Source organism: Chiloscyllium plagiosum, unplaced genomic scaffold (genome assembly GCF_037043375.1).
Source record: "Chiloscyllium plagiosum isolate Xiang-an unplaced genomic scaffold, Cpla_swu_hap1 HiC_scaffold_19, whole genome shotgun sequence".
Taxonomy (NCBI): Eukaryota; Metazoa; Chordata; class Chondrichthyes; order Orectolobiformes; family Hemiscylliidae; genus Chiloscyllium; species Chiloscyllium plagiosum.
Window position 1 is genome coordinate 4,415,424 of NW_028270157.1, and position 14,658 is coordinate 4,430,081.

General features: G+C 44.1%; 1 protein-coding gene across 2 annotated transcripts in view; it reads left to right on the forward strand.

Moving 5' to 3' along the window:
- The first annotated feature begins 4,897 nt into the window (after positions 1-4,897).
- Positions 4,898-14,658, forward strand: part of pah (phenylalanine hydroxylase) — a 141,209-nt gene continuing 131,448 nt past the window's right edge. The window contains exons 1-2 of one of the 2 annotated variants that reach the window (XM_043708756.2): positions 4,899-5,074; positions 13,521-13,628. In XM_043708756.2, coding sequence (XP_043564691.1) covers positions 5,033-5,074; positions 13,521-13,628 — 150 coding nt within the window. In that variant the 5' untranslated portion in view covers positions 4,899-5,032. Of the gene's footprint in view, positions 5,075-13,520; positions 13,629-14,658 lie in introns of both variants that reach the window. The other variant, XM_043708757.2, reaches the window with a different exon arrangement.

The following is a 14,658-nucleotide window of genomic DNA, read 5'->3' on the forward strand; positions in this document are numbered from 1 at the left end:
ATGGCTTCCAGTACACACAGGTACACCATACTGTGAACCCAACTGACAGTCCTATATTGGTTGTCAGCGTAACTCCTCACACATTTGGGATTATCTCGCAAATGTTGCCCAATTGCAGAATCGCAGCTCGTTCTGGTCGCTATGTTGTAAATTGTGCAAAAACAAGCCACAGTCCTGTACTGTTATTACGTTGCTTCTTACAAACAGCCAAAGGGATCAGCAGTTTGACATAATCCAGTAGTCTTTGGGATAGTCTACATACCTGGCATCACACAGGCACACACTGGGGTGATAGGCAGAATGTCCTTTGGCTTGACAGAGCCATCAGTTGGCGGTAAACATCACTCATGTTGCTGTTACATAGTAGCTTCATCTGTTGCTGGATAACCCTCAACATGCAAAGAATTATGATGACTACTAATTAAGTGTCAGTCACACTTGCGGTGTGGTGCACTGGTGTATATTGGATGCTACATGTATTAATATACAGGACCATTTTATTGCAGATAGGAAGAACATGTACCTACAGTTCAACTCAATAAAATAGTTGACAGTAATTCAATGATTCATTCTTCAAGACAATGTCCTGACTAATTATATATATTTTTATTCATTTGTGAGGTGTAGGTGTCACTGGCTGGGCCAGCATTTATTGTCTATCCCTAGTTGCCCTTGAGAAGGTGCTGGTGAGCTGCCTTCTTGAACTTTGCAGTGCATGAGCTGTGGGTTGACGCACAATGCCCTTAAGGAGGGAATTCCAGGATTTTGACCCTGTGACACTGAAGGAGTGACAGGTTTCCAAGTCAGGATGGTGAGTGGCTTGAAGGTGAACTTGAAGGTGGTGGTGTTCCCATGTATCTGCTGCCCTTGTCCTTCTAAATGGAAATGGTCATGGTTTGGAAGGTGCTGTCTGAGGATCTTTGGTGAATTTCTGCAATGTATCTTGTAGATAGTACAAAACGCTGCTACTGAGTGTTGGTAGTGTAGGCAATGGATGCTTGTGGATGTGGTGCCAATCAAGCAGGCTGCTTTGTCCTGGACGAGTATTGTTGGAGTTGAACCCATCTAGGCAAGTGGGGAGTATTCCATCACACTCCTGACTTGGAGTCATAGAGTCATAGAGATGTACAGCAAGGAAACAGACCCTTCGGTCCAAGCCGTCCATGCCGACCAGATATCCCAACCAAATCTAGTCCCACCTGCCAGCACCTGGCTCATATCCCTCCAAACCCTTCCTATTTATATACCCATCTAAATGCCTCTTAAATGTTGCAATTGTACCAGCCTCTACCACATTCTCTGGCAGCTCATTCCATACACGTACCACCCTCTGTGTGAAAACGTTGCCCCTTAGGTCTCTTTTATATCTTTCCCCTCTCATCCTAAACCTATGCCCTCTAGTTCTGGACTCCCCGACCCCAGGGAAAAGACTTTGTCTATTTATCCTATCCATGCCCCTCATAATTTTGTAAACCTCTATAAGATCACTCCTCAGCCTCCGACGCTCCAGGGAAAACAGCCCCAGCCTGTTCAGCCTCTCCCTGTAGCTCAGATCCTCCAACCCTGGCAACATCCTTGTACATCTTTTCTGAACTTTTTCAAGTTTCACAACATCTTTCCGATAGGAAGGAGACCAGAATTGCACACAATATTCCAATAGTGGCCTAACCAATGTCCTGTACAGCCGCAACATGACCTCCCGACTCCTGTACTCAATAATCTGACCAATAAAGGAAAGCATACCAAACGCCGCCTTCACTATCCTATCTACCTGTGACTCCACTTTCAAGGAGCTATGAACCTGCACTCCAAGGTCTCTTTGTTCAGCAACACTCCCTAGGACCTTACCATTAAGTGTATAAGGCCTGCTAAGATTTGCTTTCCCAAAATGCAGCACCTCGCATTTATCTGAATTAAACTCCATCTGCCACTTCTTAGCCCATTGGCCCATCTGGTCCAGGTCCTGTTGTAATCTGAGGTAACCCTCTTCACTGTCCACTACACCTCCAATTTTGGTGTCATCTGCAAACTTACTAACTATACCTCGTATGCTCACATCCAAATCAAAAAGTGGACAGGCTTTGGGGGGTCAGAAGTTGAGGTACTTCCCACAGCTTAAGTAGCCTCTGACTTGCTCTTGTAGCCACTGGGTTATGTGATGAGTTCAGTTGAGTTTTTTGATTAATGATAACCCTGTGATTTTGATCATGCAGGATTCAATGATGGTAACACCACTGAATGTCAAGGAGCAGTGGTCAGACTGTCTCTTATTGGTCAGGCATTATCCAAGTAGCAGGAGAGTCAATGTTTCAGGCAAAAGCCCTTCATCAAGAATGAGGTTGTGAGCCGAGGGGGTGGTGAGATAAATGGGAGGGGGTTGGGACTGGGCGTAAGACAGCTGAGAGTGCAATAGGTGGATGGAGGTGGGGGTAATCATGATAGGTCAGAGAGGAGGGTGGGGCAGATAGGTGGGAACGAAGAAGGACAGGTAGGACAGATCATGAGGTCGGTGCCGAGTTGGAAGATTGAAACTGGGATAAGGTGCGGGGAGGGGAAATGTGGAAACTGATGAAATCCAGATAGATCCCATGTGGTTGGAGGGTCCCGAAGTGGAAGATGAGGCATTTTTCCTCTAGGCGTCAGGTGGTGAGGGAGTGGCGTTGGAGGAGGCCCAGGACCTGCATGTCCTTGGCAGAGTGGGAGGGGGAGTTGAAGTATTCGGCCATGGGGTGGTGTGGTTAGTTGGTGCAGGTGTCCCAGAGATGTTCTCTGAAGCGCTCTGTGAGTACGCGCCCTGTCTCCCCAATGTATAGGAGACTGCTTCGGGAGCAATGGATGTGTGGAAGTGCAGGTGAAACTTTGATGGATGTGGAAGGTCCCTGTGGGGCCTTGGATGGAGGTGAGGGAGGAGGTGTGGGTGCAGGTTTTGCAATTCCTGCAGTGGCAGGGGAAGGTGCCATGAGGGGAGGGTGAGTTGATAGAGGGAGTAGACTAACTAGGTAGTCGCAGAGGGAACTGTCTTTACAGAAAGTGGATAGGGGTGGGGAGGGAAATACATCTGGGGTGGTGGGGTCCGTTTGTAGGTGGCGGAAATGGCGGAGGATGATGCAATGTATACAAAGATTGGTGGGGTGGAAGGTGAGGACCGCAGTAGGGTGGGGGTGGGGGTTCTGTTCTTGTTGCAGTTGGAGGGGTGGGGTTCGAGGTCAGAGTTGTAGGAAGTGGATGAGATGCGCTGGAGGGTATCATCGACCACATGGGAGGGGAAATTGTGGTCTTTGAAGAAGGAGATCATCTGATCCTCCTGGGTGCAGATGCAGCAGAGATGGAGGAATTGGGAATAAGGGATAGCATTTTTACAGGAGGCAGGGTGGGGAGGAGGTGTAGTTCAGGTAGCTGTAGGAGTCGGTGGCTTTGTAGAAAATGTCTGTGTTGAGTCGGTCACTGTTGAAGGAGATGACGATGTCAAGGAAAGGGAGGGAGGAGTCCAAGATGGTCCAGATGAACTTGAGGTCGGGGTGGAATGTGTTTGTTAAATTGATGGTGGCGCCAATGCAGTCATCAATGTAACGGAGGAAAAGATGGAGAATGGTGCCGGTGTAATTGCGGAAGATGGACTGTTCTATGTAACCAACAAAGAGGCAGGTATACCTGGGATCCATGCAGGTGCCCATGCTACCCCCTTCATCTGGAAGAGGTGGGTAGATTCAAAGGAGAAATTATTGAGGGTGAGGACCAGTTCAGCTAAACGAATGAGAGTGTCAGTGAAAGACTACTGGTGGAGACGTTGGGAGAGGAAGAAACAGAGGGCTTGGAGGCCCTGCTCCTGGCGGATGGAGGCATACAGGGACTGGATGTCCATGGTGGAGATGAGGCATTTGGGGCGAGGGAAACGAAAGTCTTGGAGAAGGTGGAGGGGGTGGGTGGTGTCCTGAACGTATGTGGTGACTCCCTGGACCAGGGGGATAGGACAGCATCGAGATATGTGGAGATGAGTTTGGTGGGACAGGAGCAGGCTGAGATGATGGGTCAGCTGGGGCAGACAGGCTTGTGAATCTTGGGAAGGAGGTAGAACCGGGCAGTGCGGGGTTCCCGAACTATGAGGTTGGAAGCTGTGGATGGGAGAGCCCCTGAGGTGATGAGATTGTGTATGGTCTGGGCGATGATGGTTTGGTGATGGGGGAGGGGTGAGGTCATGGTCAAGGGGGCAGTAGAAAGTGGTCTCTTCGAGTTGGTCCCTGGCTTCAAAGGTGTAGGGATCAGTGTGCCAAAACTACTACTCTGCCCCTCCCCCCCCCCCCCCCCCCCACCACCCCGTCCACTGGTTTAATGATGAGGTTGGGGTTGGAGCGAAGGGAGTGGAAGGTTAAGCATTGCGAGGGTGAGTGGTTGGAATGAGTGAAGGGGGTGGACAGTTTGAGGCAATCAAAGTCACAATACCAGTTGGAGATGAAGTGGTTGAGGGTGGGTGGAGGCAGGAGAATGGGTCCTCGGAATGTGGTGGGGCGGGGGGAAGTCTAGGTGGAAAATGTAAGCTCGGAGACGGAGACGGCGGAAGACGTTGAGATGGGAAGGAGTGAATCTATGGAGGAACTGGGAAGCAAAAGCCAATGTCCCATCAGTCTGTTGAAAAAAAATCTAGTCAGGCTATTCCCACCAATTTGCAAGTAAGAACATCAGGATATTAATATAAATTCTGTATTTAATAAACAGGATCCTGTTCTAATCAGTGTGGGAACAAAGGCATTGTCAGTATTAGAGGTAGGAGAAAGGACATACTTAACCCATTACTGTGAATGAGAAAGCACAAATCATTGTGGTGATCGACTTATCAACTACATGAGAGAGGTGTGTCCCTAACACATGTTAAACACACCAATAAGAAGCAAGGTCAAAGGTCCCTGTCCTGAACTACTAACAGAGAATCAGCATTGCTGGGGTGGTAGGAGTGAGTAGTGCAGTTTGCTTGAATCGAAACAACTCCCAAACTTCAGGAAAATCAAGCAGCAGTGTTGCATAGAAAGCTTCAGCCATGGATGCTGCTTTTCAGAGTAAGAATGCTGAAAATGTGAAGGTAATCATTGAGCTGGTAATTTGAATTGAAATGGAATTGTATGCTGGTAGATTCATCTTCTTTACCTTTCTGTCGCTTTCATCTCATCAGACCCTCTGTCACACAGAAAGCTTTTTGAATATCTGAGATTACTCGGGTTTGACATAAGGCATGGACACAGCTCGGTAGCCCATCAAGGGCTTGTCTTTATTGAGTGAAACAGTGTGCTGTGTACTGACCATCTTAATCTCCTTTCCCTTTCTTGTGCTTTCTTTGATAAAGAGACAGATACCATTGGTGCATGCAGAAGAGAGAAAGTCACTGGGACAGCATGAATGTAACCTATACATCTAGAAACTCAGAGATTAAATGCAAAGCTCATTTTACATGCTGTCCAATTTTGCCATCTGTTTAAAACAATGGGCAGCAATAGCAGTAGGTTATAAAAGCAGTGACTTTGCAGAGTTATTCAATCACTGAATTGTTAAATGCAGAAAAGGCCATTCAGCCCATCATGACTGCATTAGTTCTTTTAACTACAGCTAATCTCCTGGCTTTTCTTTGTATCCCTTGCACACTATTTCTATCCAAATAATCATCTAATATCCTCTTGAATGACTCAATTGAACCTGTCTCCATCACTTCTCCAGGCAGTGCATTCTCTACTTTAACTACTCACTGTTTTGTCGCACATTGCATTTGCTTTATTTGCATCTCACTTTAAATCTATACCCCTCTTGTTCTTGTTCCTTTTACAAGTAGGAACAGTTTCTCCCTACCTGCTCCATCCAGTCTGGTAGAACATAGAACATAGAAAAGTACGGCACAGAATAGGCCCTTTGGCCCACGATGTTGTGCCGAGGTTTAATCCTAACGTAAAAAATATTAACTTAACCTACGCACCCCTCAACTCATTGCTATTCATGTGCAGTCCAGCAGTCGCTTAAATGTCCCCAATGACTCTGCTTCTACCATCACCGCTGGCAATGCATTCCATGCATTCACAACTCTCTGCATAAAGAACCTACCTCTGACGTCTCCTCTATAGCTTTCCCTTAATATCTTAAAACTATGACCCCTCGTACCAGTCAATCCTGCTGTGAGGAAAAGTCTCTGGCTACTGACTCTATATATTCCTCTCATTATCTTGTACACCTCGATCAGGTCTCCTCTCTTCCTCCTTCTCTCCAGAGAGAAAAGTCCGAGCTTTTTCAACCTTTCTTCATAAGACAAGCCCTCCAGTCCAGGCAGCATCCTGGTAAACCTTCTTTGCACCCTCTCCAAAGCCTCTGCATCTTTCCTATAGTAGGCGACCAGAACTGGACACAATATTCCAAGTGTGGTCTCACCAGGCACTTGTACAGCTGTAGCAAAACCTCACAGCTCTTAAACTTGATCCCCCTGTTAATGAAAGCCAAAACACCATATGCTTTCTTAACAACCCTATCCACTTGGGTGGCAACTTTGAGGGATCTATGTACTTGAACACCCAGATCCCTCTGTTCCTCCACACTATCAAGAACCCTGTCTTTAATCCTATATTCAGCATTTGAGTACGACCTTCCAAAATGCATCACTTTGCATTTATCCAGGTTGGATTCCATTTGCCATTTCTCAGCCCAGCTCTGCATCCTGTTCATAATTTTGAAAATCTCTATCAAATCTCCTCTCAACCTTCTCTCCAAGAGAAGAGTCCCAGCTTCTTCAGTCTATCCCCATCACTAAAGTTTCTCATCCCTGGAACCATTGTTGTAAAGCACTTCTGCGACCTGATGTGTTCACATCTTTCCTAAAACGTAGTGCTCACACATGTACATAATAGTCCAGCTGAGGTCTAACAGGTGTCTTGTATAAGTTCAATATCTTGAGGAATTTCTGTTTGAGGGGACATCTTCAAATTATTCTTTTGTGTTTCAACCTTTTGGTTGAGGAAAAATATATTTCCTGCATTTAATCATGGAATCATAAATTGTATAGCACAGAATGTGATCATTCACTCCATTGAGTTTGCACAACCTCTCTTGAGTTAGAACCTCCAACTCCCAATAAATTAAACAAAAAAAGAATTAGCAATACAGGCTAACTAGACATTGAATGAGGGTAGTACAACAAGTGGGAACTAAGAGATATTAGTAATTGAGAAAAGGGGAATGATGTGGCTGTGAACTAGATAGCTTGAATGGCTACCCTGAAACAGTTACTTTATCAAGAACCTATGATCAGACACCATAATTGATCAGTTCCAGTGGTCCCTCACAGGAGCATAACCTATTGATGCTGAGTCCAAGTGGATTTGAAGGCATTTTAAGTTAAAAAGCCTGGTCAATTAAATAGATTTCAATCTGCTTTGTGAAAGAGAGAGAATGAGGCAGAGAGGTTGAGAACACATTTCCAGAGCTTGAGATCAGATAGCTGAAGACACAGGTACAACTGCTGGAGTGAACAGATGGGGATTGGACAAGAAGACATTACACTATGATCCAGCATTACAGCAATTAACTTCTGTAAGGATGAATGAACCTTCAGAAAATTGTGACCTTGGTGAAAATGTCTAAACATGAAGTATTAAAATGCCTTTTCTTCTTACTGATGATGACACTTCTGTTATGTATTTCTCAAATTCCCAGTTTTAGTTCAACAACAAACACCTGTAACATTTACTAGCTCAGCTTCACTTTTTAAAGGACATGAAACCTTTGGGGAGGATACAGAAGACAATTAGAGTCATAGAGCCACAGAATTGTACAACACAAAAAAAGACCCATTGGTCCAACCCGTCCATGCCAACCACATATCCTAAACTAATCTAGCTCCCATTTGCCAGCAACTGGCCCTCATCCCTCCAAACCCTTCCTATTCATATACCCATCCAGATGCCTTTTAAATGTTGTAATTGTACCAGCCTCCACCACTTCCTCTGGCAGCTCATTCCATACGTGCACCAACCCTAAAGCACCAACCTCTGCCTGAAAAAGTTTTCCCTTTGAAATCTTTTCCCTCTCACCTGCAATTGGTTCATTTTCTGATCCAAATACATAGATATAGATAGGGTAAATAGGCATAGTCTTTTTCCTGGGGTCGGAGAGTCCAGAATGAGAGGGCATAGGTTTAGGGTGAGAGGGGAAAGATATAAAAGAGACCTAAGGGGCAGCTTTTTTACGCAGAGGGTGGTACGTGTATGAAACGAGCTGCCAGAGGAAGTGGTGGAGGCTGGTACAATTGCAACATTTAAGAGGCATTTGGATGGGTATATGAATAGGAAGGGTTTGGAGGGATATGGGCCGGGTGCTGGCAGGTGGGACTAGATTGGGTTGGGATATCTGGTTGGCATGGACGGCTTGGACCGAAGGGTCTGTTTCCATGCTGTACATCTTTATGACTCTATGACTCTAAACCTGTGCCCTATAGTTTGAGACTCCCCTACCCTGGGAAAAAGACCTCGACTATTCACTCTATATATGCCCCTCATGAATTTATAAACCTCCATAAGTTCACCCCTCAACTTAAATTATTGCAATGATTCACATCAACACAAACAGATTAACGTTGACCTTAATGAATGGTGGAGCAGGCACAAGGGGTTGGATGGTTGTCTTCAGCTCCTATTTCAGTTGAGATGTGATGGAGATGTTTAACATCACAAAGGATTGAGATACAGTCAACAAAATTGTGATTGCTTTTGGTTGGGGTGCCCATGACCAGATTTGAGATGATTGGCAGAGATCGGTAACATGAGGGAAAATCTTTTTACTCAACTAATGATCAGGATTTGAAATGATTAGATAGAGATACATTAGGATCTCTGTGGGCATCAGCATAACATCTCCCACCAAAGCTATAGTTGTGACCCCTTTCTGACACACGCCTCCCTGTCACTCCTCAGCCATTTTCCCCTTGTCCATAGCCTGGTTGATGAGTCTAGCTTCACTGGCACTCCGTTACTGATTTTCTTATTGTGAAAGCTTCCTCACTGGCTTGAGGCTCCTATACCACTTATTTCACTAAGTGTCCTCATTATCAATTATGATCTTATGATGCAGCACAGAGTGACCTACTCAACATTATTGGTAAAGACAATATTACACCACAGGCTGACCCTGAGATGTTCCAGTCATTGAAATACTTTTGAAGTGTAGGCATTTCAGAGATCAGAGGGTGAAAGAAACAGGCCAGGCATGTGATGGAAATACTCTCCAGTTGCCTGGAGGATGCAACTCCATCAACACTCAAAAAACTTGACGCCATCCAGGCCAAAGCAGCCCGCTTCATTGGCACCACATCCACAAGCATCCTCTCCCTCCACCACCGACACTGAGTAGCAGCAGTGTGTAAAATCTACACAATGTATTGCAGAAATTCATCAAAGATCCTTAGACAGCACCTTTCAAACCCATAACCACTTCCATCTAGAAGAACAAGGACAGCAGCTGTATGGGAACACTACCACCTTCAGGTTCCCCTCCAAGACACTCATCATCCTGACTTGGAAATGTATCACCATTCCTTCAGTGTCATTTGGTCAAAATCCTGGAATTCCTTCCCTTAGGGCAGTGTGGGTTTACCTACAACACCTGGACTGCAGCAGTTCAAGGAGGTAGTTCACTCTCACCTTCTCAAGGGCAGGTCCTAGCCATAAAGAGCTGTGGAGGCCAAATCATTGAATGTATTTAAAACAAAGATAGATCTCAAATTACTTAGGGGATCAAGGGTTATGGGAAGAAGGCAGGAGAATGGGGTTGCAAAACATATCAACCATGTTCAATTGGTGGAGCACACTCAATGGGCTGAATGGCCTTATTCTGCTCCTATTTCATATGGTCTAACTAGGGTTGGGGCAATAAAGGCCGGCCCAGTCAGCAATCCCCACATCCCATGACTGTCATAGAGCCATAGAGATATATCGCACGGAAACAGATCCTTCAGCTAAACCTGTCCATGCCAACCCAATATCATAAATTAATCTAGTCCCATTTGCCAGCATTTGGCTTATATCCCTCTAAACTTTTCCTATTCACGTACCCATCCAGATGCCTTTCAGATGTTGTAATTGTACTGGAATTAAAATAAAAAAATGTCGTACTATAGGAAATACAACAAGCCCCCATAAACAGAAATACGATAATGACCAAGGTGAGATGGGCTTCACTTTGGTTTCACAGCTTGGCGCAACATCGAGGGCTGAAGGGCCTGTCCTGTGCTGTAATGTTGTATGTTCTATGTTCATCTAATGTTTTGGTGATTGTGGGATAAATATTGGCCAGGAGTCTGGTGATAGTATCCCTGCTCTCCTTTCAAATAGTGCAATGGAATCTTTTACATGTACCCATGAGGGCAGACAGACATCAGTTTAACCTTTCATTCAAATGGGAGCACATCTGATAGTGCAGGCACCGGTAAGCTAGCCTAACTGCTTTGTACACAAATCTCCGTAATAGGACTGAGCCCATAGCTTTCTAACTCAAGGCAAGAGTGCTAGCTACTAAATTATGGTTGGAGAAACTATCTGTTAAATAGCCCGAGAATGGAATTTCCAGCTAACTCCCTACCTTCAACAATCTCCGGAAAAGATCCAATACTGCTGCAACTTTTCAATGTTTGATTTGCCAATGTCAAGTTCACTTGATGTTTATTATTTTAAAGACATTCATTTATAAGCAAGTTGTTGTTGTGGCAGTCCAACCTATCTACTGCCTTGACCAACCTTTCCTTGCACCATTGCGCAGTGTGGCTGAGGGGTGTTGGATGTCCAGGATGTGTGACATGGTTCCCCTGAGAATCCCCTCTGGAGGTAAAACCTCACCACAAAGGATTAGATATAAGTTCATGAGGATACCACAGTCTGCAAGTTCTTTTCCAAACCACAAATACAATCCCAGTTTCAGCAGTAACGCTGCTCTTTCATGATCACTGGATCAAGTGAGCAATAGGAAACATATTTTTCAGGCTGCAAGAAGGTTTGTCGTCGAGTTCCCGGGACAGTATTGGGTCTGCTGCTTTTCATGATATATTCAAAGTTTGGGAGAAGATTTGTAGCTCGGGTGCTCATTGTTGTGGTTCTGTTCGCCGAGCTGGGAATTTTTGTTGCAAATGTTTCATCCCCTGTCTAGGTGACATCCTCAGTGCTTGGAAGCCTCCTGTGAAGCGCTTCTGTGGTGTTTCCTCCGGCATTTATAGTGGCCTGTCCCTGCCACTTCCGGTTGTCAGTTTCAGCTGTCCGCTGTAGTGGCTGGTATATTGGGTCCAGGTCGATGTGTTTGTTGATGGAGTTTGTGGATGAGTGCCATGCTTCTAGGAATTCATGATATATATTAATCATCTGGATCTTGGCGAGCAGGGGGCAATTTCAAAGTTTGCAGATGGCACAAAACTTGGAAGAAATGTAAACTGTGAAGACAACAGTGTGGAACTAAAAAGGAAAATATAGTGTAGTGGGTAGACAGTTAGCAGAAGAGGTTCAATGCAGAGAAATGTGAGGTAACTCATTTTGGTTGGAAGAACATTGAAAGACAATAGAAATAGGGGGTCCAATCCTAAAAGGGATGCAGGAGCAGAGGGAGCTGGGTTTATTGTTGAAGGTGGCAGGACAGGGGTGAGAGCAGTTAATAAAGCACACAGTGTCCCTGGCTTTGTTAATAGGGGCATTATGTATAAGGGCAAGGAGGTGGTGCTGAACTTGTACAAGACACTGGTTAGACCTCAGCTGGAGCATTGTGTACAGTTATGGGTGCCATATTACAGGAAAGTTGTGAATCCATTGGAAAGAGTGCAGAAGCGAATTGCAACAATGGTTCCAGGAATGAGAAACCTCAGTTTCGAGAACAGACTGAAGAAATTTGGACAGTTCTCCTTGGACAGAAGAAGGCTGGGAAGAGATCTGATAGAGGTTTTAAAAGCAATGAGGGGGTCGGACAGAGTGGGAAAAAATGAGCAAGAATAAGAGCACATAGATTTAAACTGTTATGCAAACTGAGCAAACGTGATGTGAGGCAAACCTTTTCCATGGGGAACTGTTAGTGTATGAGATGTGCCACCTAGAAATGTGATGAAGGCAGGTTCAATTGACGCATTCACAAGGACATTGGATAATTGTTTGGATCGATATAATTTGCAAGGATATGGATAACGATAATGCTAATGAGTAGGATAATGTCACTCAGTATGATGCTCATTTGAGGAGCTGCAAATATGATGGTCTGAATGGCCTTCTCTTCTGCCAAAACAATTCCGTGATTCTGATTCTGATTCTGTGAAAGCTATCTGCACGGTCTCACTGCCATTCTCGTACTCCATTCAGCTGATTACCCCTGTGTCAGCTCTTTAACTGGATCCCCCCTCAGCCCCTCTCTCCAATACCTATTCTGTATATACTTGTATGTGATATATATTCTCTATTTTTTCTCTATTGTTTAATGTGCATTCAGAAACATGCCTAGTAGTGTATTCTGTGTCCCCTTAGGGAAGAAATTATTTCTTCACTACTCCATCTGTTTAGTTGGAATTGAGCTTAAATTTATGTTTCCAGACTCTGATTCACTGACCAGTGGAAAACTATCTTTCATTAACTCCATCAGAACTTCTCAAAATTTTAGGCACCTTAATTAGAACATCTCTTGGAATCATTGATATTGAGATGAACAAAAAGCCAATCCTGAGCATGAATAAAAAGTCAGTAACAGGAGCAATTTAGTTTAATTTAGAGAGCGTTTTTAAAATTAGAGCTCTCACTATCCACAGTGCACTTCATTACAAGTGGCATGTTAAATGCATTCCTTCCCTTGAATCAGTTCTGTGTATCTTTTATAGAGTCATAGTCATAGAGATGTGCAGCACAGAAGCAGACCCTTTGCTCCAACTCATCCATGCCAATCAGATATCCTAACCTCATCTCGTCCCATTTGCCAGCACTTGTCCCATATCCCTCTAAACCCTTCCTATTCATATACCCATCCAGATGCCTTTTAAATGCTGTAATAGTACCAGCCTCCACCACTCCATACACACATCACCCTCTGTGTGAAATGCTTGCCCCTTCTCATTTAATGGAAAAAAGATATTCCCATCTAACTTTTGTTTTGCGAGAAAATGGAATTGGCAAGATCAAGATCTACTTCCAATCCCTACTTCTGTTGAGGTGGTGATGATGAGCTGCCTTTTTGTCCATTTGCTGTAGTTACACCCAGAGTGTTGTTTAATAGGGAATTCAAGGATTTCAATGCATAGCCACTGAAGGAACAGTGATATGTTTCCAAGACAGGATGGAATGGTGAATTGGATGGGAATGCAGAGATGCTGATAAACTGGCAATTTCTGGCCCATCTTTTTGGTTGTGGAGGTCAAAGGTTTGGAAAACATGTTGATGAGTAGCATAGGATAACATCTTCAGGGATTGATGTAGAGTTGGAATCATGGAGACTATGTTATACTTCTGGCCAATCTGTAACAAGTTGTTCTTTTTCACCCTTTCTAGAGGTCAATATATATTGAGGAAAAGTCTACCATTGGTGATGAAGTGACTCTCATTTTCTCGTTAAAGGAAGAAGTTGGTGCTTTGGCCAAAGCCTTGAGACTGTTTGAGGTAATAATTTACGATCTGCTTGTGATCATTAGCTCCATAGCTCATATCTCTGATTCATATTAAAAATTAAAACAACAAAGCTCTGTCCTCTGCTTCTGATCCCTCACCAGTTCACCCTACATCCTTCCAATCTGTCTTACTTTCAATCATTGCAGATTGCTACAAGATAATTAATTCACTTATGTATATGGGGATTTTAGATTAAAGTATATTAGTAATTTGAGATATTCAGAGAAATCAATATTTGATCAGAAGTTGCTTTTAATGAGAAGGACTGCACTACCTTTTAGAATTCAGTAGAGCAATCTGCTTTGACTCTTCTTGAGGTGTTACAGGTATGTGGAGTTTACATGTATCTTGTACCACTCTGAATATTTTCTGTATTAGTCAATGGATCATATCACAATGTCAGGATTTCGCTAGGTGATGTAAGACCTGAACCATTCAACTTCACAGGGTGCTGCATTTAGGAACTCTGAGGGGAGGGGTGGGAGGGGGGGTCATAGGTGCGGAGAAGGAATTAACCTTTGAGTTTCCAGTGAGATGGAGAGCTGTGTCATGGATTCCTCCTCCAAGATTGAGCTTGATCTCAGGCTTGTCTGCAGCCATGCTTTCCACTTCATTAACCAACAAGAGTGGAAACTTGAAAAGGACAACTCTTGTCGAATATAATAGCTGTTCAGTTTAATTCACCACCTCAGACTTTTCTCCAAATTCCTGCAAGTTTGTCTTCTTTGAGTGCACTTTCAATTATTCTTTGAAAATCCCTTTAGAATCCCATTCCAAAATACTTTCAGGTCATGCAATCCAGATTATACCAACCCACTGTGTGAAGAAAATTCTAATAACCCCCTCAATTCTTTTGCCAATTATATTCAATCTATAGCTTCTAGTTGCTAACACACGTACTGAAGGAAACAGACATTCTGACCCTGCTCTGCCAAACTACTAAACATTTGAATAGAAAAGTCTGAATTTATATGGAGCATTGAAGTCACAAGGCACTTCCCAGGAGCATTATCAAACAATA